The sequence below is a fragment of the Tursiops truncatus genome, chromosome 10 (genome assembly GCF_011762595.2).
Source record: "Tursiops truncatus isolate mTurTru1 chromosome 10, mTurTru1.mat.Y, whole genome shotgun sequence".
Taxonomy (NCBI): domain Eukaryota; kingdom Metazoa; phylum Chordata; class Mammalia; order Artiodactyla; family Delphinidae; genus Tursiops; species Tursiops truncatus.
In genome coordinates, this window is record NC_047043.1 from 81189622 (window position 1) to 81213377 (window position 23756).

Below are 23756 nucleotides of genomic sequence, written 5' to 3' on the forward strand. Positions count from 1 at the left end.
ATGAATAGTATCACCTGACATAAAGAGAAGGTAAATACAAAAAATAAAAATGAATCAGAATTACTAAATCACTACTGCTAGTCAGGAAAGCTTTTCAGACCACCCTGGAAACCACAGTCTTCCCCTCCTCCTTCAGAGATCCTTAGCTCTCAGACTGGGACTTACTGTTCTAGTTTCTAGGTTTTGCTGTTGAACTTTGGGAATGCATTACATCCCGCTTCCAATTTAGCTAAACTTCGAGTTCTTCAATTTAGCGAGAGGAGTAGGGGAGATGTGGCTAGAGGCAGTAGAGCTATCATTCGGAACTTTTTGCAGCTGGATTCATCACAAACATTGCCACGTTTATATTCCTGGCTTTCTTTGATTTTCTCGCTTTCCTAGTACCATCATTGACATGAACATGATAAGTTGCAAAGTGCCAATATTGTGAATTTTCCCATGTTGGCAGTTTCTAAAAGTTCATTCTGGTTGTTTAAATAAAGTTGTTTTGGGGACTTCCCTGGTGACGCAGTGGTTAAGAATCTGCCTGCCAATGCAGGGGACACGGGTTCGAGCCCTGGTCTGGGAAGATCCCACATGCCGTGGAGCAACTAAGCCCATGCGCCACAACTACTGAGCCTACATGCCACAACTACTGAAGCCCGCGCGCCTAGAGCCACAAAAAGAGAAGCCACCGCAATGAGAAGCCTGTGCACCACAACGAAGAGTAGCCCCCGCTCACTGCAACTAGAGAAAAGCCTGCGCACAGTAATGAAGATAATAAAATAATAAAAATAATAAAAAATAATAAAATAAATAAAATAAATAAAAATAATAAAGTTGTTTGATATTTTAGAAATGAAGTGTCTAACAAGTAAGGACCTTATGTCATCTCTCATTTGCTCATCTACTTTAAAACTCACGTGAAAGCTTTGACGTGCTTTTACGTCACTCAGACTGCCTATGTTAAGTGATGCTAAGCATAGAGCATATAGTCTCTAGATATTTTCTTTTTTTTTTTTTTTTTTTTTTTTCCGTTACACAGGCTTCTCACTGTTGTGGCCTCTCCCGTTGCGGAGCACAGGCTCTGGATGCGCAGGCTCAGCGGCCATGGCTCACGGGCCCAGCCGCTCTGTGGCATGTGGGATCTTCCCGGACCGGGGCACGAACCGTGTCCCCTGCATCAGCAGGCGGACTCTCAACCACTGCGCCACCAGGGAAGCCCTAGATATTTTCTGATAAATAAAGCTGAGCTTTTCCAAACCATCCCAACAATTCCACCAGAAGAACCATGCTAGTTGTATGGCATTGTGTAAGAGAAGATAAAGCACCGATTGTTATTTTCCATTTCTCAAGGGATTGGTGAGTGAAGGCATGTGCCAAAAAGATATTGGGCGGTTCTTGCCAAATTACAAAAATAACCAATTATCAAATTATCTTGCCCTTTCAAACATGTACACACAAATAAAACTAGATTCAAGAGTGCTCTGTGATCAAGGTTTACACCTTTCATCCTCACATGAAAGTTGGGTTATGTTTTCTGAAGTTAAATTAACTATAATAAATCAGAAGGCATCAAAGTCTTCCTCAGAGACTGTGTGAACATCATAGCATCGTAGCGTGTTTTTGTCTTATTCTATCAAGGATCTATGAGACAGGCATATAAAGCACTGAGTGACACAGCCTCTTCCTCTAGGCCTCACTCCTCCCAAAATTTCCATGTTCTCAGTTATAATTCAATCAGCCATGCATGTCATCCTAAAAAAATAAGAGAAACAATGTTTCCCATTCAATTCCCCAGGATTTGGCTTCTAAGGCAATAGGTGAGTTCAGGGTTAGAGATACTTCTCTCCTCACTTGCCATCAATTTGTATAGATCTGAAGAGGCCTGAGAGGTTTTGTGTGCCCTGTTCTATCTCCCTTGTCTGAAGTCTCCATCAGCACCAAGAGCATCTCACTGGGAGTTTGAACTTTCCTTTAGTCTAATCCATTTAGAAAATGACTCACAATTTATGGAATAAAATCGAGAAAATTAATAACTTTTCATTAGGCTGACAAAGTCTTTTTCAGCGCTGGCATCTGAAATGTGTTTTCTATTTAAATTTTATTTATATCAGTCTTCTCTAGTGGGAACGAAATTAAAATGAAAGACCTTCCAATCAGTGTACAACTTTCCCATTACTGCCAAGATTGCGAGCACTGCTTTTGCAAAGGAACTTGATGCCAAGAATTTTCTGGGAATAATTTAATATTGGGGATTTCTTGCAAAATGGAATCAACCAAAGTGACATTTTAATGTATCAATAACTATAAAAGTGATTACCTTACCTGTGAAAAGAAAAAAGGGTACTTAACCAACATTATTTGATTCTGGTAAATCTGTAGCCATTCTAGAAAAAAACCTATATTATAGAACCTAATAATAACCTAATAAAGTACTTTTTCAAACTGAGAAAATGCTGGTATACAAATATATTCCTCCCAGGAGCCATTTATCACATGGTAAGAACACAGAGAGCTAGCACCCAAAAGGTACATAGATGTACAAGTGGCTTGAAAGTTGCTTGTAAATATCATTTTAAAATCTGATATTCCTTTTGATTTAAAATGTAGAACCATTTTGGAGTTCTTCTCTACACCCACATCTAGGTTAACCCCTTCCCCATTTTGTTGCCATGAATGTAACTGGATCAAATAGAAGTATACGCAGAGGGACACAGAATTCCAGAAGGACAGACATAAATGCACATTCTATTCTGAAACAGCAAGATTCTCCACACTGAGTTGGCTGAACCCAAGATCCGTGTGCAGTAGGCACATTCCATCCACTGGGGACCTCCAGGAAATACCGGTGCTCCCTAAGGACTCCAATGTAGTGTTTTTGGTTTTGCTTTTGGCTTAGAGCCTTCCCTATGCCTGACCTCCCTATGCTCTCTTTATTCTGTGACAACCCTCTCAGTTGGATTCTTTGAGGAGGAATTATTCACAAAGAAATTGAGGCCCTATTGCTATAGTAGGTCACTCTTTTGAAAGTCAAGTTGGAACATGAAAGCTGACAGTTAGGGTTCTCCAGTTAAGCCACATGTTTCTGTACCCGCCAAAAAACAAACAAAATCCATATTTCACTGAACTCATTAAGAATGCTAACAATGTTGGTGACGCTGTACAGAGAAATGGGTACATTGGATGGGAAATACCAGTTTGTACAAATTTTCTGGAGGACATATTGATGATATATATCAGAAGTACCAAACATTTTTTACCCTTTGACTCAGAAATTCCACTCCTTGGAATTCATTCTGGGGAAATAAATACATTTGCAAAGATATGTGTGCAAGGTTGTTCATATAAGCATCCTTTGTAATAGCAATCAGCCAACCAACCCCAAAGAAAGACAACCTAAATTTCCAACAGTAGGGGATTAGTTAAATTAATTAAGATGCAGCCTTCCTATGGAATATTATGCAGGCATTAAAATAATGATGCATTTCATTTATTAATAGACATGGAAAAATGTTTATGATTCAGTGTTTAGGTTTTAAAGAAGGGTAGAAAACTATGTGGTGTGATCTTACTTTTTTCAAAAAAATTTACATTTTTTATGTATATACATTTATACAACCATTTTAAATATATATAGTGATCATCTACTATATGCGGCACTGTTCTAGCCGTTTGGAAATACAAAGTCCAAACTTTCATGGAGCTTACCATCAAGTGGGAGGAAAAGGCAAATATCCAGGCCAACAAAATATGTTCTGTGAATTTGGTAATAGTATGTGCTGAGCACAGGGAGATCAGCTCGGTGCTTTGTGAACGCCTGGAGGGGTGGGATAGGGAGGTGGGAGGGAGGGAGACGCAAGAGGGAAGAGATATGGGAACATATGTATATGTATAACTGATTCACCTTGTTATAAAGCAGAAACTAACACACCATTGTAAAGCAATTATACTCCAATAAAGATGTAAAAAAAAAAAAAAAGGAAAGAAATGGCGACATCTAACATGAACAAAAAAAAAAAAGAAAAGAAAATCAAAGCCGAACGTGATGGGAAAGTGGCAGGGTAAGCGGGTGTGAATTAGTTTAGATAAGACCACTCAGAGAACAAACAATTGAATTGAGGCCTGGTTAATGTCAATTCTGGGCGAACACAGCCCAGACACAGGGTTAGCCAAATCATAAAAGAGATTTCCAGGTTTGCAGAAGAGCTAGAGGGCCAGAGAGATTGGAACAAAATGAGGGGAGGGGGGTGGAAGTGGGGATGGTGGAAGACATGGTTGAAGAAATAGGCGGGACCAAGTAATGTGGGTGTCTGTAGGCCAATTGTAAAGAGTTTATTCTAAGTGATGGAAACATTGGAGAGTTTTAAGAGATGAATGATAGGAAATCATTTGCATTTTAAAAGATCACTCTGGATACTATGTAAGGAATAATCATAGAGAAAGTCTAGGAAAAACATACCCAAATGTAGCAATTTACCTCTGCCTAATGCAATTGTGTTTATTTTCCTTTTTCTAATTATCCATACGCTTTGAATTTTAGAAAAGAATATATATTACTTTTTAAATTGGGGAGGAAAAATGTAAAGTTTTCTATGGTAGGCAAAAATAAGAACATCAAAATGTTTTTGTCCTAACAAAATTACACTTACTGTCTACTGTAAACTTCAGGATTCGTCTTTAACACAGAATGTTAAATTTGAGAATACAAGGGATGTACAGTAGGAAATCTGTCTAATAACCATGATTCTTTGTGTTCCTTCTTAACTGTATATTTTAAATTACGTACCTACACAAACACAAAAAAATATAGCTGAATTTAATGCTAAAATAAAACCATCAATTTAGGGAAAGCAAGACCAACATCCAGTGTTTGAAGTATAAGTGGATGCATGAATAGAGTTGTCATGTATTGAAAGTGCAAAATAATCCAGAAATGCCAGCCCTGGTGTCCAGACCACGAAGAGGAATGTTATTGTTGGCAGGGATTAGGAGTGTTCCCTTAAGTTGGCAAAAAATCTGAACATTCTTTCTCACCAAGCAGACAGCTTTTTTTCAAAGCAGTAGGAAGTGTATCCCTGCATTCTGATAAGACTGCCCATGAAAAGTAAAAGATTTCTTTGTTTTGTGTTTTATCTTAAAATTCATGTGAAGTTAGCCTTTTACCTCATAGTAAATATTCTTATTTGCTTTAATATGAAAACACTTTGGTTGATTACTTGGTGGTTAAATTACCCCCTCATTATCCCATCATTACATATAGTGTTTCCCACAAGAGATTGTATGCCACTTTAGGGTAGGAACTGTGTCTCTTTTATGTCCAGCACAGTAGTTAATGAATAGCTTTTGAATGAATAAAATATAACTTTTGTCTTCAAATACCTTCAAGGAAAACTGTCACTCAAGGAAATTGTACCACTCTTATCTTCTGTCTTTAAGTACTGCCCGTTTCACAATCCACATCCTCACTTCCAGCCTCACCAAGATAAATTGCCTCAGTTTGAAAAGCACTAGAATAGAATTTGTAGAAGAGAAGCAGTGCTAATGAATCCTATCATCAGCTATTAATTCTATGTATGTCTCCAAAATATATTATAGATCCTACCAAGAAGTACAGTCTAATCAGTAAAAAGCAAATATGTGCATCCCAGAACTAGGATAAACCTCCATTTAAGAAAAAAAAAGGCACTCACTCTCTATAAAGGTAATTGCATGAATGCATACAGAGATGGATAGTGGACATATGGATAAATAACAGTAATAATTTCCATGTGTTGAGTATAACGTTTATTAGGTATTCTGCTAAGTATCTTATTTCATCTAAAATTCACAATAACCAGTTGTGATTTTTATTAACTCCATTTATAACTCAGGAACCTGAGACTTGAACCAAAGAACTTTCTGAAGCCATTCTACCAGTAAGTGATGGAGTTCAGGTTCAAACCTGGGTCCCTCTATTACATACCCAAGAGCTTAGAGACTTAACCATTCCCTAATCCCTCCAAACTGGATCCAGTCCTTAAATGTGAGCTCACAGGAAAGAGGGAGTTTGGAATGTCTATAGGCAATGTTATTCAATGCCTTTAATTTTCTGTTTGCTTTGATAAAGACAGTCACACACAGGGAGTCGCTGCAGGTCTTGTGAAGAAGAGAATCGGAACAGCTGTTCCAACAGCCTGTGCCAAAAGGGAAGCTGGAGCGCGGTCCCATTCCTTTAATGGAGTTCCAGCCACTGCTTTAAACTGCATGACAGGTTGCACAAAAATGAGCCTGGAAATTTGTCTTGATTGATGTACTTATAACCTACTTCTGGGAACATGAATGCAGTCATATGTTCAGTCATTCAATTTATGCTCAAACTCTCATAAGTCATAGAAGCAAGCTGAGAGTTTGGCATAATATCGAAAAACAATGGTGTACTCGCTAACTTTGTGAAGAATTGCCTTTTCTCTTTGGGAACGATTTCATCCTTTTGAGTAATAAAAATGATGATGCTGATGATGATAGTAATAGCTAATATTTATTAAACATTTGCTGAATGCCAGACACTCTGCTAAGTGCTTGGGATGGATTTTCTCATGGGACCCTCACAATCCTTTGATATAGGCACTACTTTGTTTTCTTTCTCTTTTTCTTTCATTTTGCATTCATTCATTTAAAATTGGCAAACCTGTCTCGAGCTACTCTATGCCATTCAAAGATGAATGCAATGTGATCTGTGCCCTCAAGAAGTTCACCACCTAGTGAGTAGGCAGGCACCTGAGCTAATAAGCTAATAATTAGAGTCCAGTGTGGTTCGGGTTACAGTTAATATGGTTGAGATACTGGCAACAGTGTTTCCTCAGTTGTTCCTAACATCACGTTCAGCTCTGCCCTGCTTCACAATTCTAGAGCAGGCATCCAAAAATCAAGACCTATCAGTTCTCTGTTTGAATGCAGTAGGGCTTATCTGGCATTTCAGGTGCTTGCTTCTTCCTTCTTGCATCTTGCACACCACTGCCAAATTCATCTTCCCCAACTATCCCTATAACATGTCCTCCCTTTGCTCACAGAATGTAGAATCTTCAATGACCTAACTTGCCTTAAAAAAAAATTTAATGAAAAAAAATTTTAAGCCCAAGCATCTTGCTTTCAGAAACTTCTACAATCTTATTAAGAGTTCCTCTTTTCCTACTCCCCACTGTGAATTTGCTCTTCTAGTATATTAATGTATTTACTATTGGAGGAGCACTTTTTGTTCATTTTATCTCTTTACCGTAATTCATGCCAAAATGCCAATAGTGCCTATATTGAGAAACCCTGAACTAAGTTGTAGGCTCTGAGGGCAGGGACTATGTCATGTTCATTATTTTATCACTCTCAGCAAATCAGGTAGTGCTTTGACTGTGCAAAGTACCCAATAAACATTTGCTGAACTGCAACTCAAGTGTTATCTGCTGAAATGATAAAAAGGGGACCACAGTTCTTAGATAATATGATGTTTATTTCTATGTTTATTAAGCCATTGCTTATTCTATCTTTTTCTATTTCTGTGGGAAAATTGCTCAAAGTGAATGGCAACAACCAAAGGGGGGAGAAAAAAAAAACAAACAAGATTTCTGCTCCATTTATGATGTATCACTGAAAGATGGATTGACTCTCCTTCTACAGTCTGTCTTCTGCTTGACAGCAATATGACCTGCTATAAGGGTGAAATCAAGACTCATGATTAATTTACATTCCCACCAACAGTGCAAGAGCGTTGCCTTTTCTCCACACCCTCTCCAGCATTTACTGTTGCTAGATTTTTTAATGATGGCCATTCTGATCAGTGTGAGATGATATCTCATTGTAGTTTTGATTTGCATTTCTCTAATGATTAATGATGTTGAGCATTCTTTCATGTGTTTGTTGCCAATCTGTATCTCTTCTTTGGAGAAATGTCTATTTAGGTCTTCTTGCCATTTTGGGATTGGATTGTTTGTTTTTTTGATATTGAGCTGCATGAGCTGCTTGTAAATTTTGGAGATTAATCCTTTGTCAGTTGCTTCATTTGCAAATATTTTCTCCCATTCTTAGGGTTGTCTTTTGGTCTTGTTTATGGTTTCCTTTGCTGTGCAAAAGCTTTGAAATTTCATTAGGTCCCATGTGTTTATTTTTATTTTTATTTCCATTTCTCTAGGAGGTGGGTCAAAAAGGATCTTGCTGTGATTTATGTCATAGAGTGTTCTGCCCATGTTTTCCTCTAAGAATTTGATAGTGTCTGGCCTTACATTTAGGTCTTTAAACCATTTTGAGTTTATTTTTGTGTATGGTGTTAGGGAGTGTTCTAATTTCATACTTTTACATGTAGCTGTCCAGTTTTCCCAGCACCACTTATTGAAGAGGCTGTCTTTTCTCCACTGTATATTCTTGCCTCCTTTATCAAAGATAAGGGGACCATATGTTCATGGGTTTATGTCTGGGCTTTCTATCCTGTTCCATTGATCTATATTTCTGTTTTTGTGCCAGTACCATACTGTCTTGATTACTGTAGTTTTGTGGTATAGTCTGAAGTCAGGAAGCCTGATTCCTGCAGCTCCATTTTTCGTTCTCAAGATTGCTTTGGCTATTCGAGGTCTTTTGTGTTTCCATACAAATTGTGAAATTTTTTGTTCTAGTTCTGTAAAAAATGCCAGTGGTAGTTTGACAGGGATTGCATTAAATCTATAGATTGCTTTGGGTAGTAGAGTCATTTTCACAATGTTGATTCTTCCAATCCAAGAACATGGTATATCTCTCCATCTATTTGTATCATCTTTAATTTCTTTCATCAGTGTCTTATAATTTTCTGCATACAAGTCTTTTGTTTCATTAGGGAGGTTTTTTCCTAGATATTTTATTCTTTTTGTTGCAATGGTAAATGGGAGTGTTTTCTTAATTTCACTTTCAGATTTTTCATCATTAGTGTATAGAAATGCCAGAGATTTCTGTGCATTAATTTTGTATCCTGCTACTTTACCAAATTCATTGATAAGCTCTAGTAGTTTTCTGGTAGCATCTTTAGGATTCTCTATGTATAGTATCATGTCATCTGCAAACAGTGACAGCATTACTTCTTCTTTTCCGATTTGGATTCCTTTTATTTCTTTTTCTTCTCTGATTGCTGTGGCTAAAACTTCCAAAACTATGTTGAATAATAGTGGTAAGAGTGAGCAACCTTGTCTTATTCCTGATCTTAGTGGAAATGGTTTCAGTTTTTTACCATTGAGGATGATGTTGGCTGTGGGTTTGTCATATATGGCCTTTATTATGTTGAGTAAAGTTCCCTCTACGCCTACTTTCTGCAGGGTTTTTATCAGCCACTATGGAGAACAGTATGGAGGTTCCTTAAAAAACTAAAATTAGAACTACCATACGACCCAGAAATCCCACTACTGGGCATATACCCTGAGAAAACCATAATTCAAAAAGAGCCATGTACCGCAGTGTTCATTGCAGCTCTATTTACAATAGCCAGGACATGGAAGCAATGTAAGTGTCCATCAACAGGTGAATGGATAAAGAAGAAGTGGCACATATATACAATGGAATATTACTCAGCCATAAAAAGAAACAAAATTGAGTTATTTGTAGTGAGATGGATGGACCTAGAGTCTGTCATACAGAATGAAGTAAGTCAGAAAGAGAAAAACAAATACCGTTTGCTAACACATATATATGGAATCTAAGGAGAAAAAAAAAAAAGTTCATGAAGAACCTAGGGGTAAGACGGGAATAAAGACACAGACCTACTAGAGAATGGACTTGAGGATATGGGGAGGGGGAAGGGTAAGCTGGGACAAAGTGAGAGAGTGGCATGGATATATATACACTACCAAACGTAAAATAGATAGCTAGTGGGAAGCAGCCGCATAGCACAGGGAGATCAGCTCGGTGCTTTGTCACCACCTAGCAGGGTGGGATAGGGAGGGTGGGAGGGAGGGATACGCAAGAGGGAAGAGATATGGGAACATATGTATATGTATAACTGATTCACTTTGTTATAAAACAGAAACTAACACACCATTGTGAAGCAATTATACTCCAATAAAGATGTTAAAAAAAAAAAGGACTCATGATTAAAGTGGACTTAGTGATTTTAAGAATATCTCAAGGAAAGATGAACATTCTTGAAAAAGTTGAAGATCAGATATTTTTCAGAACACGGCACATTCATAGAGAGAATCCCAGAATGCCAGTGTTAAAAGGGACTTTTAAGACCCTTTTTCATAATCACCACAGGTAAGACAGAATTAGGTTTTGCTGATATTTAATTAATTCAGTTCTTCTAAGTGATAAAAGTTCTTAGAGCAGTTACGCATCTACCTCATAAGTTTCTCATGGATTCAGAAAGTGTTCACTAGTGAGAATTTCTATTAGAATGCTACAACTAATGAAATCAAGCAATGTGTAGCTGAGACTAAGAAGAAACAAGTGTAATGAGCTGTCCCTTGCCCAAATTACTTTTCAAGTTAATTTTACAAGAAACTGATTTTTTTTGTTTTATGCAAGTGTTTGTGTTGATATGAAATTTATTTCCAATAATAATAGAGCAGGGATTCCCTGGTGGCACAGTGGTTGGGAGTCCGCCTGCCAACGCAGGGGACATGGGTTCGAGCCCTGGTCCATGAGGATCCCACATGCCATGGAGCAACTAAGCCCGTGCGCCACAACTACTGAGCCTGTGCTCTAGAGCCCACGTGCCACAACTACTGAAGCCCGCTGGCCTAGAGCCTGTGGTCCTCAACAAGAGAAACCACCGCAATGAGAAGCACGCGCACCGACGAAGAGTAGCCCCGGCTCGGCACAACTAGAGAAAGCCTGCACGCGGCAACGAAGACCCAAGGCAGCCAAAAATAATAAAATTAATTAAATAGAATAAAATTTTAAAAATAGAGCAGAGAGAATTCATTTATCCACTCAGCAGGCAATACATGTTTTTTTGGAGACCTATGAATTTTGAATACAAAACTAGAATGAGTTAGCACTATCGTGATGGAAAACATAGATTTTGTGGTTAAGCAGGCCTGGATTCTTGCGTTAATTTCTGAACTTCCTACCTGTGTAAGCTTGGGAAAGTTACTTAACCGTTATGGGCTTTGGTTTTTTTATCTAAAAAAAAATGGGTTCATCATAATATCTACTTCATAGGGTTGCTTTGAAGACTGAGATAATACATTTAAAAGTACCTAACACAGAGACACGTAAGAAGCATTCAGAAATGTCAGTTATCAGTTTTATTATTGAACTGACCACTATAATTCAGACTTTTAGAATTATTTTTATTTATGGTTTTATCATTATAATAATCTCTAAGAAAAAAAATATTTAAAAACAACTAAATATCATTAATATTAGCTCATTTTATTAAATCTAATTGATCACTCCTTGTCCAATAATCAGAAGGTTTTCAGTAGCTTCTGAATTGGGAGAAGAGGAGGCAATTTTTAGATCCTTTCTTTGTGAACTTTTTTAAAGATATTGCAGGAAATACGAGTTCATGAAAAAACTAGGATGCGAGACTATAGTTTGACCTAGGCCCTAAAGTAATATATATTAAGATGACTGTGGAATGCACAAAGCAGAAACAAAATAGGTCTAATAGCATCTTTAGAAAAGCAACCCTGGTAAAATGAACTAGAGTCTAATAAGCCAGAGAGTAGTACCAAGTCATCAAACTCCATTTAGAAAGGCAACTGTAACAGTTTTTAGAGACCGTAGGCAAGTCTGGGACATTTTCATTCTTAGAAAGCTTTTTCTCTTCCCCTCCAAGCCAGTGGTCTCTATAAACTTGAATTAAAAGTCATACTTGGGTTTTGAGATGTATTCTTTTTCCTACTGTCTACATTCTCATTTAGGAGGTATTAATGCTTGAGAGAAAGAGGAGAAAGTGCTTTGTTAGCTTGCAACAAAGTAAGTCAGCTGTGAGAGGGCACAGCAGCGAAAAGAAGATGGAACAGGGTCCTTTAGAAAGAGGCAAAGGTGCTCATGTCTGACCTTACGAGTAGTTGTTCATTATTTGTGTGCCCCTGTGAAAAAAGAGGGACAAATTCTAAATCAAAGACCACTGGGAAAGGCAGTTTCCCCTCAGAGAGTGTCCATTCGTGATGGTCGAGATGCAGGGCAGCAGTATTGAAATATTAGGTGGGCTTTAAGGGGACACACATGGCAAATGTGATTGGCCTGTTTGTGACTGAGCTCTAGCAGGCAGGGAGCCTCAGCTTGAAGGCTCTCAATAAACACTGCCAAACACTGACTTGTATCTGACGTTACTGGAAGCTTTGCCGTTTATTTTTTTTTTCCCCTTCAAGGCCACATATGTTTTTCTTGCTGTCAAAATATATGCTTCTCTATTTAGTATTGTCACCTATTAATTCACACAAATAAGGCCTCTTAACTCCTGACTAGCTTCTTCTTCTAGTCCATACCCTGATGCTGAGACCTGTTGTTAAAAAGAAAATCATCCAGAACGTTCATAATCATTTTGGACGCTGTGAAGGATTCGTGTTTTCTGTTATCAGTCTGTGTTTTACCAAAATTATCACGTTGTCCTGCATAACGGTAGAACTATGTGCAAGATTTTCCTTCCTCTGCTTGCCCTATCCAGTGTAGTTGCATCTTAGGCGATTTGGTCTGGTCCAAGTATAAGGCGTGCATCACATCCAGGCAAAGTTACCCTTGAAAAAAAATCCTCAAATTGACTGTATAATAGAGTAGAAACGATTTTGCATATATAATCCTGCAGAGTAATTTTTATTCAAAGGAAAGTTTGAGGAAGACTGTATTCTAAAGGAGGGGAAGTCTAAAATAAGAAAAGTCTAGAAGGGGGAAACCTAAATGCAGGTAGATGTCCGGACGTTTCAACCATTCTGCTTCTAAGGTAGCAATCTAATCCCTCTAGTGAATGCTGGGCGGATAGAGGATTTTAATGTGCTCCTGCTTCCCTGTGGCGTGGACTCCATTTCATTTTAAGATTAATCTTCTGTGACATTAAGAAATGTCATGTGCGTTCTTTGTTGTTGTGAGAATTAAACGTCATGATGGAGACAAGGTGGAAATGTGAGGGGTTGGGAAGCAACCAATTTTCTTTTAGATAAAGACCTAGAGTTTCAGTCCAGTGTAAAGACAGCCACTTGGAAAGTATCACAGAAGAAACACTCACAGACATTTTAAGGATTTTGCAGGAAAATGCCCAGGTGGATTTGTAAAAAAAAAACAAAAAACAATGCCTTGAGCAGCTTCAGAAATGACCAACGCTCATGCAGAAAAAATTTTCACTCAGGATGTTAAGATGTGGAGCTGCTTGATTTGTACTGAGCGAATCTAGTCTCCAGTTTTCTAAAATCTCATTATCCAAAGAAGTGCGCTATAAATCCATCCGCTAAATTCATTGCCAGCTTCCTAATGTGGGCAGCCTCAATATCACCCTGAAAAATAGGGCTATTTTATCAGAGGGTCAAGTTTTCAAAGTTCCACTCATATCACCTTAAACCTATTGAAAGGAAACCACAGCTCGTATCAAATATACTTTTGACTGTAAACAAATAGTTTCATTTATTATGACTTGGTTTCAATTTTGCAGGTTTTCTTTTATACTTTTGGTCAATTCATTTTTTCTTTTTTGGTAAGCCTTTGATATCTCAAAGGCTGTAGGGTGGGAGATAAACCCTAAAGCTGGGTGAATAAACGGGCCTTTCTGAAAACAAGAGCTCAATTAGTCATTCTGAACAACAGTTAGCCCTTTTGTCCCTTTCACTGAAAAGAAAGCACCAGGTCTTTGATCTACAAACTTAACACAAAATTTCCTCCGAAAAGTAAATGTCCCCATTCTGTATGTTTTCATCATACAAGGAGATTGTGGACAAAATGTAGCTTGATGAAACCAGATGGCATAATTATATTTGCATTTTAAGATGTTTAAGTTAAAATCTCATTCTTCTTAGTAGAGTAGTCTTAGCCAATCATGAAAGTTAAAAAGGACCTAATGTGTTTCAAAGAGCATTAACATCTGTAGAAGAACTCAGCCTTGCGCCCAGGTTGTTTGGATGAATTGCATACACACTTGTTTCCTGTCTTTGCACAGCCTCCATAGTGATTGGGAAATGGTGGTGTGAGATGGAACCTTGTCTAGAAGGAGAAGAGTGTAAGACACTCCCTGATAATTCCGGATGGATGTGTGCTACAGGCAATAAAATCAAGACCACAAGAGTAAGTTCATTTTTTTTCAAATGTCTCATGCGTGTTACGAACTGTACTGTTTGCCTTTGTGTTGTATTTACAAACACCACCCAGAAGAGCTTTGAAAAGGAGACGAAGAAGCCTTTTCCCCAACAGAAACTCTTCTTAACCATTCAGATCAGTGTCTATCCATCAGAGAGAAGTTAGAGATTGAACTTGACTTTTCCATACTGAGCAGTTTAGTGTTTCTCTTACTGAGTCATAAATAAAGCTAGGTTGCTACAGCCAAAGGAAAGAGGAGCAGTGAGGCAGTTATTTGGATTCTGCATCTGATATCTGTGGTGCTCAGAATGGATAATAAAATAAGGGTCTAGCCTAATTCATCCAGATGGTTTCCTGAACAGTTCTGCATTTAAGTGCAGCCATCTTCTAAAGGTTCTTTAAAGGAATTGTTTGATGCTCTCTTAGGGAGGTGAAAGAATTCTCTGATGTGAATAATTGTTTCTTACTTTGTGCGGATAAATCAGGAGTTGGCTTCAAAATATGTAACGACCTGTATGAGGCTACCCAGCCCATCAGAATTGGTGTCATGATGCTGGAGCAGGTTGGAGAGGACAGCTAGGCCAGCCGTTGACCCTATAGATACTGGTCCGTAGGAAAGTCTGGAAGTTCTGATGGGGGTGTGAAGGGCGTTTGGTCAGGGTACTTAAGACAGTAACTATTTATTCACTAGTACAAAAGTATATCAATATTTTAAGAGCCAGTATGGTGATATGTACATGTACCACATGAATATCAGCCCTGTTATGTGTGTATGTGTTTTAAGTATTGGGTATTTTTTAAAACAAGCTTCACCATCTACAAATTCCAATATGTTGAACTTGCAGACTTCCAAAAAGGTGACCCAAATTTAAAAGGGCATCTCTGATTCCAGCCCCTGTATTATGAGTCTTACCTTGGTCTTCTTCTCAGAATCGTCTTTTCACAAAATAAAATTGGTTCTTGCATCTTTGTGATGCAGGAAACATAACACCATAAGAAAAATTTTTATATATATAAAATAAGTGGAGACATTGTGTGTCAAATTTAGTTGCCTGTATTGACCACATTAGCCAGTAAATGGCTATACCTCCCTGGCTTGCACCCAGGAGGGATGCCTGAACCACCCTAGCTTGTTAACATGAAACTGTATGCTCTAAGAAGCTCTGCCTGGATTATCGTATCATTTCAATGAGACACCTACAGAAGAGAGTATTCGAAAATGAGCCCAGTTCCTGATGCTTAGCCCAAAAATCTTCTTCATTAGTTGGTAGAGTATGGATTTCAGGTTTCCCTTTGGTTACATTTTACCTGAAGATGACTTTACCAAATAATTTGAAGATACCCTCACAAGTTAGTTTTAAGCTACTCTGAATTTTGGCCAGTATGATTGGAATCCAGGCACCATTGTTTTAAACACATTGCTGACATATCCTCTGCCACGTCTCCATTCCCTATTCCAAATGGTAACCAATCACTCTTTATTGATGGTGAGCCCTGTTTTAATAGTACCTTCAGACTTGAAAGTCCCGTGAAGAGCAATAATGTAAATCAAAACACTTCAGGATTTAGATATGTGAAATTCCAAGAATACCAATGAGGAGACTCTTTGGCAGATAGAAAATAAAGGAACAAAACACAGAAATTGTTAGTGCTACTTATTTGTGACCCACGTCACTTTTTTTGATTTGGCCTTTGTAGAGTCTATTTTAAAACCATCAGGCATGTTGTAATACATCCTGGACGTTCTCCGGCATCACCAAAGTATGGTGTGGAGTCCAGTCATGATAACAGAGGCTGGTACACACTGTGTTCACTACACCCCTGGGTGAGCTGAGCACAGTCCACACAGCTGAATGTATAAGAGAAATAAATCACCCTTACAGCCAGGTTAAAAACAGAGGATGTACCTGTTCTGACGTGTGCATCCATTTCAGGAAAGGAAATAAGAGAATCCTCTACAGCCATGTGCGTGGCACGTAAGTCAACTAAGAATTCTCAAGACTGTCTTTAGAGGCGGAAGAAGAAGACACTAGAAAAAGCTGAATTTTTTAAGAAATCTGGGTTAAGAAAACCCAAACAGTACACTGACTTACATTTTCTCCTCCCTTCCTTACAAGAAATTCCCAATGAAATAAGCACTTTTAAATACAAAAGGCACCAATTGAGTCCAGGTGATACCTACAGGAGCTCCATTCTGTATAAATAGCCAACACCAGTTCTTAGATCACATGCTCCACAAATAGGTTTTATATGAATTTTTCTAGTATGCCCTGTGTATTTTTCCCCATCAGAGTATAAATATGCCTACACACTTCAAATGTTGACTCTAGCAATTTAACTTTTAAAACAGTTTAATTCACAGATGTATTTTAATTATGGATCATATGTTTTCATTGTTCTTTAAGAGGTAATCTTTAGGGTAAAAAATTCAAATTCTTACTAAAGTAAAAGGAAGAATAAAGAAAATCACCTCTTTTGTTCTTATGTGTAGGATTGATTCAAAGAGTTCTTTCTCTCAGAAAAAGACAAAAACAAAAACCTGAAGAAACATACCCAGCTTGCTAATGGCAACTGGGAATTTCCTTCACACTGTTATTTTTTTAAAGTAGCTTCAGGGTAAAGAAATTTGCAAGAAAGATTCCTGGGACTTCATTCTTTTTCCCTATATAGTTTTTTTTCTAAAACCTCCCTATGATATGGGTTACTTCCAAATTAATCATCCTGAGCGAAAATTCTCATCATTCTTTGAAATGTAGATAAACAAAAGATGGTTCAAAATGTGGTCTAAAATTTAAATTTTTGTGATGCTCATTTTTTAAGGAGGGTGGAGAGTAGAAATTCAGTGTTTCATTTCAACAACCAGACACCCCAGAATGTGGACTAGCCAGGGTAACAGGCCACAGTCTTCAGGAAAACCTTGGGGAAATTGCATCTGGGTGACAATAAAACTTAGAAGGAAGGAGAAAAGATAAGTAGAATTAAGCAAAGTCTTCCATTTCAGGAGATTCAGAAGAATAAATCATAGGGAAAGAGGAAGCTTCCTTAATGCCACCCTACAGAGAGAAAGTAGTCATGCTTGAGACATGTTCCAAAAACCCAGCCTGGGGTACAATAAAACTGGTAACAGGTACCTTCTGGGGAGAAGCTTAGTACATCTGGGTGAAGTTTCTTGGCTAAATTTTAACCCTGTTCCTGCTTGATCATTGCTTCTGTTGTTTTATTAAACTGCTTTGTTGGGAGTTTGTAGCAAGACTAACCGACCTAAATATTGACTAGAGACATTTTTTCTGATGGTTTTAGATGCCTATTCGTTTATCTCTTTTCTTTAAACTGATATATCAAAAATATAAGTTTGAAAGGTGGGGAGGCTATATTCCATGCATTCAGGAACCAATCTAATACCCTGTGTATTCAGGAACAATGACTTCATTTAGAAAGCTAGACTTCCCCTTAGAAGAAATAAATTGTTTGACAATGGTGTAATAATTTGTATGTAAAAGGTGAACATTGGTTGTTTGGGGACAGGAAGAGGAGGGGAATAAAATGAGGAGAAAACCAAAGTCATTTGGGAAGGAAAATTAGCAGATTAAAACACCAGAACATAATCTGATCTAATACCTGGGGAAATATCAAGCAACCTCGGATTTCCTTCAGTCCAATATGTCAATGTCTTTCACACTAGCGAGGAAATCAACAGTTGCTGCACAATGTAGAGTCAAGTTTCATTTCCTAAAAGAGTAAGTTGCAGACCTCAGATTACACACCTAACCACAAGAGCCATCTTGTCAGATTTGGTGTTCTCTGTGACTAGCCCAACACAATTCACCAAAATCATTTGTCCACAGCCCCTGGGATCATCCTCCTAATGCCGACTCTAACTTTACATATCTCCACCCATTCTAATCACCCTGATGGTTTTTTTAATATTACTGAAGGGTAACGTACCAGCTTTGACATATTCCAGCTTCTTCCCTCAAAATTCCACCAGGTCTGAAATGTTCTGAGAGACTTCACAATCTTGATCTCTAGTCCATTCGTTTTGCAAGAAATGCCTTTAAAAGAGAGAGAGAGATGGTGGGGGAGGAGAGAGGGAGGGGTATTTAGAGATTGCAGGAAAGAAGAGTAAACCATCTTCTTAAAGAATAAACTATGCTATCACAATTGCCCCTGGATCCAAGTGTGCTCATTCATTTCTTTAATAAATAATATTAAGCCTCTGTTATCTCAAAGTCTTGGGAATGTGATGGTGGACATGACACGGCCCCTGGTCTTCTGTGGAGGCTAGGGCCTAAGGTTCAGTGGGATAGGGGAGGAGGAGGGTCAGTACAGATAAAAGAAAGACAATTCCAGTTCAGTTTTGGAAATGTCGCTTTCTCCCTCCTTTCGGTAAAAAAGAAGACAGTGAAACAAAATGTGATAAACACCACTGGACTGTAGGAAACCAAGGTTTGGAAGGATCTGTTATTTATATGGAAGAATAAAAAAATGTGTGAAGACTTCTCATACATTCTGCCCCTGGTCCAACCAACTTTTGAATGCAAATGTGTATGGTGTATGACTGTTCCTACCCAACCCTGAAAGCTTTAAATGGACTTCACTCCTGGCCTCAGAATACTCAATTTCTAAGCTATAAAAAATTAAGAGATGATGAAGAAAAATGCCTTAAGTCCTAAAACTCTAAAGTAGAACCTTCAACTCTATTAGAACCATCATTCATGCTCTAAACCAGTGATTCTTCGTGCATGCATCCTTCTGAAAATAAGAGTCTTTGGGACCATATTTGAATGGATTAAATGGCATCAATAGTTATAGGAGTATGCCCTTGATTGCCCTTGAACACCATGTCATTGTTTGAGTGGAACAGTTCCTCACCTTGCAAAGGTCTCTTATGTTCCTCAACAAACGTGATCTGACCTTGGCAATGAGTTCACCTCATGCCACCCCTTTGCATCTTACAAGAGACCAACATGAGAAGGCCATGGAATTTCCTACTCATGAAATTCTCATCAGACAGACATAGGAATGACCACATAATGTGCAGGAAGAGCCCAGTGCAAAATGGAAACACAGGGGCCCTTGTTCAAAAGTTACTAATAATTTCAAGATGGCAACTGCTGGTCATTAAACCAAGTGAGGGGCCCTTTTCGACAAAGGGCTCCCTGCAACTAGATTGCATGCCCACGAACCCAGTCCTGGACAGGCATTGCTCCAAGAGTCTGTCTCCTCAATTGTGACAAAATTAATTTAATGAATCGATAAAAAAAAATACAGTGGCCTGTCCATAAGCTTTGATCACCATTTGAGAACTACTGCTCTAGACTTGAACATTCTTTACTTTAGTTCACTTGAAAGAAGCAACATCCTAAAAATTCAAGGTGTCCTCTTTTTCTGCCTAATCACCTTTCTTTGTGCCTTCATTTTGTTTTCTCCCTGAAATTTCTTTCTTTCTTTCTTTGGTTTCAGATTCACCCAAGAACCTAACGGAAGCATTTGTTATAGTAATAAAGGAAAACCTACTCTGTGGAAAATACATTTTAAGAATTTAAAACATCTTATACACTAGAAGCCAAATGGATTTCTTATTTGCACTTTGACTGATTACCAGATAATCACAGTGCTTTTACTGTGTGTCACGAAGTCTCCTAGAGTGAGAAGACCCGGAGTTTTGGGCAACACCATGGAAAGTGGGTTAAGGAAAAAAAGGGTTTTCTCAATGCAAATTTTTGGGATCACAAAGAAAGATCAACTGTCTTCTAATTTGGATCTATAGTTCCTTTGTACCATTTGAAATATATGTATATATATAATATTTTGAAATATTATATATTCTCTTCAAAAAATGAACTGTACCACAGTTTGAGGCGGCTGGTGTACCTCTTTGAGTTTTGGATGTTTTGTTTTGTTTTGTTGTCATTTCTTTTTCTATCGGCAAGGAAATCACGTGCCCTTTTGAGAGGTCGGCATGGCACTCACACTGGAAGGCCAGCTACAGGTGGACTCCTGGAATCTGAGAGATCAGAACGATACTGAGTCAAAAGCTTCCTTCTCTTTCTACTAGATGGCCCAAGGAAGCACATCGTCCTGTTTTATTGTTTTCTACCCTGTGCAATGTTAGCATGCGAGCTTGGCTTACATAACCATACTTTATATTCAACTGGTATATAATAACCGTTCTAACCTCTTCCAGGAAAATATTTTTAGAACTACTAGCTTTTCCACAGATAAGAAAAATGAGGATTCTTGAGGGAGCCGCTCCACCATGCTATTAAGACTCTGGCAGAGTGATGGTCATATGTGGATCCCTGTATTAAGTTCTGTAAATACAATGTCTTAAGGCTTTGTATAGCTGTCCTAGACTGAAGAAATGTCCTCTGATTAAATCCAAAGTCTGACATCATTAATCACATAGTGCTGTAGCAACAGGTCTTATCACAGCACATCTTTCTATATTTGATTTGCTTTTTCCAAGAGTGTTCAGATCTCTTCTGGTGAGATGGGAAGACCATTAAAGAAATTAGATTTCAGAATGACCCTTGTGACCAAATGTTGGACAGCCCTATTAAAGTGGTAAATAACTGCTTTCTAAATCTACTTGTCCTCTTCATTTGCCATTTACTTTTCCTCAGTCTGCTTTAGCCAAATCCAGAGAACACCCGCTTAGCGACACATAGTCCACCGGAATTTTTTGCATGACATCATTGCTGCCATCATAACCAATATTTCCAACTCTAATAGTTTGAAAACTAGAAATTCATTATTACAAGTTCAGTGTTCTCAGCCAGCAAGATGAACTGTCAAACCCTATTATTGGGCTTCTATAGTGATCACTTGGATGACATCCCCCAAAAGATCAACTTGTGTCCATCTTCTTTTTTTGAGAGTTACTCAGCTGATACTTATAAGAAGGAAATATCTACTTAAATTCTAGTTTACCTGGTAGAGCATAATAGTACTATAAATTCCTGTTACTTACCCTATCATATTGCAAGTGTATTTTTTTTCTCCAAAGTCTTTTCTCCAGAATACATGTTATTAGGGGCTGTTACTAGATGAGCAGCACAGTGGGTCTCCTAGTGTGGAATTTTTAAGTTAAATTTTGGGTAAACTCCAGAGGCTCCTTCATCTCTACCAATATACCTTGAAGTCTGATTGAATATATAAACACTCTAACCAGGTGGATTTGTTCTGCATCTTGAATGCCTATAAAAGCATCCAAAAATGGAAATGGAATCCTCATTGCAAAATCTGAGCTTCCTAAATACTTTCACAAATATTTTCCAGAAGGTAGCATAAAATTCATACCAACAAATCAGAATTCCTTTAATTTTATGGTCCATAACCATGTACCAAGTGATATATTAGAAATTGATTTTCATCTGTAAGTTTTGGAGTGAAAACTGAAATCATAAACCCAAAGAATTATCTAGAACAGTACATCCCAAGATGTGGAGGAAGAAACATCTATAATCCAATATATTGGGGAAATTTTTTTCAACAAAATAAATAGAAATATTTACTGAGGGATTCTCAGAGCCTTTAATACACCAAAAGACACTGTGTGTCTTCAAGAAAGACTGAAACAAGGGGAGCCAAGTAAAAGGCTTCCAGAATCCAGGCATGTTGGTTGGTCCTTGACTAATGGAGAGCTCGTTCCCTGACTAATGGGAAGCTGCAAGAAATTATGTCTGTGTGAGGATATGTTCACTGCGTTGTCATGTCTTCAGTTTTTCTAGAGAACTAGAAGTCTGGATTCTACATAAAATCTAAAATTCTTAAATAAGATGAACCAAAATGAGATTACTTCCATTAAAAAAATTCTGCAAGCGTTATTATTGCCCAAAATGTCCTGACCATGTGGCCTTTTCTATGAGATTAGTGTTTTCTGGAATACTCTTTGAAAAGTGTTGGTCCTGAATAAAAATCCAATGAGAAGCAAAAGGGATATTCTGTTTTCTGTGGCCTCACACATACAGACCATTCTCATGATTCACAATACGTGGGGGTCACAGCTTTTTCTGTTCTGTAACCTGAGCCTGTAAATCAATGAAGGAGCTGGTCTAGAGGTTCAAGTCTGTTAGTTCATCTCCTGCTGGTCGCTTAATGCAGTAGCTTCCCTGGGAAAGACCTGGAAGAAGAGAGAAGGGGGAAAAAACCCACCACGTCAGAATCAAGCAACCATCCAAGAAAACAGTACAAATATTTGTAAATGTCATCAAATTCAGTTTCAGTTTATCCAAGTCCCTTACCCAAATGTATGAACCATCAACTTGTGTTTAAATTTAACTTGTGCCGGTTTGGGGAATTTTCAGTAGCTACCATCTGCCTATTGAATCTGATTGTATATGGTTTAAAAACTTATATCACGTATTTCTGGTTAATAAAGAGCTCAGTGTGGTATGACTAATATTGATTTTGAGCTTTTGCATCAAATATGATGAAGAATATTATAACATAATTAGAGCAAATGGTCTCGTCCAAATCCCTTCTCTTGGTGAAAAGGGAAATATGACTTATTTCATTAGACAAAAATTTTTGAGTAAGGTGAAGCTTACTTGTTGACTTTTTGTGTGTTTTTTGTGTGTACTTTATGCATTAATGGAGTTGGCAAGCACGTGGAGAAGTTTTACTGCTTTTTTTCCATCATAGAATGATAAAGAATGTTTTCACCAATACACAATTCACATCTTTTTCTGATCAAATCCAATGTAACTTTCACCAAGCAATGTAGTGATTTTATAGTACAGTATATTATGCCACTTTGCCATTGTCACTGATAAAGTAAGTTATGGAGGGTATAAAAACTGTTTATATGAGGAGATCCACACATTACTCACCAGCATGGGATATGCACTCCTTCTTGGAAGGTTAAATATCGTGTCATAACATGAGTTTCTCTTTTAATTAAGCTTGACAATCCCATTTCAAAATCCACTAGGGTTTGCTTGACAAAGAAGTGTGCCGTGTCTCTTTTCATGAGCTGTCTACCTTCTAAATAAAAGATGTAGTGTCTAGCAAATTCTAGGGCTCAGGTCACTTCCATCTACTGTATAGATATAAGAAAGCAAGGTAAAAAAGCATTCTAAGGGGCTTCCCTGGTGGCGCAGTGGTTAAGAGTCCGCATGCCGATGCAGGGGACACGGGTTCGTGCCCCGGTCCGGGAAGATCCCACATGTTGTGGAGCGGCTGGGCCCGTGAGCCATGGCCGCTGAGCCTGCGCGTCCGGAGCCTGTGCTCCGCAACGGGAGAGGCCACAACAGTGAGAGGCCCGCGTACAGGAAAAAAAAAAAAAAAAAAGCATTCTAAGGAATATGGAGGCTCTGGACTCGTGCAGTAGAGATAGAATCTGATTTCCTAATACCCGTGGGCATTATACAAAAGTGATAAAATAGAATCATGTTCATCTTTCAAAGTAAATTAAAGAGGAAGCCAGTAATTGCGCGCGCGCGCGCGCGCACACACACACACACACACACACACACACACACATGCAAATCCCCTGCTAATAAAGATTTTAAGATTTTAGGTTGAATAGGCTAGGATTTTTTTTCCTTATAAAA

The 23756-nt window shown here is 38.1% G+C and overlaps 1 protein-coding gene across 4 annotated transcripts in view; it reads left to right on the forward strand.

The window, feature by feature from the left end:
• Positions 1-22976, forward strand: part of TAFA1 (TAFA chemokine like family member 1) — a 769514-nt gene extending 746538 nt beyond the window's left edge. For 3 of the 4 annotated variants that reach the window (XM_073787537.1, XM_073787538.1, XM_073787539.1), the window contains 2 exons: positions 14063-14187; positions 19663-22974. In XM_073787537.1, coding sequence (XP_073643638.1) covers positions 14063-14187; positions 19663-19680 — 143 coding nt within the window. In that variant the 3' untranslated portion in view covers positions 19681-22974. Of the gene's footprint in view, positions 1-14062; positions 14188-19662 lie in introns of all 4 variants that reach the window. The other variant, XM_073787540.1, reaches the window with a different exon arrangement.
• Positions 22977-23756: the final 780 nt, after the last annotated feature.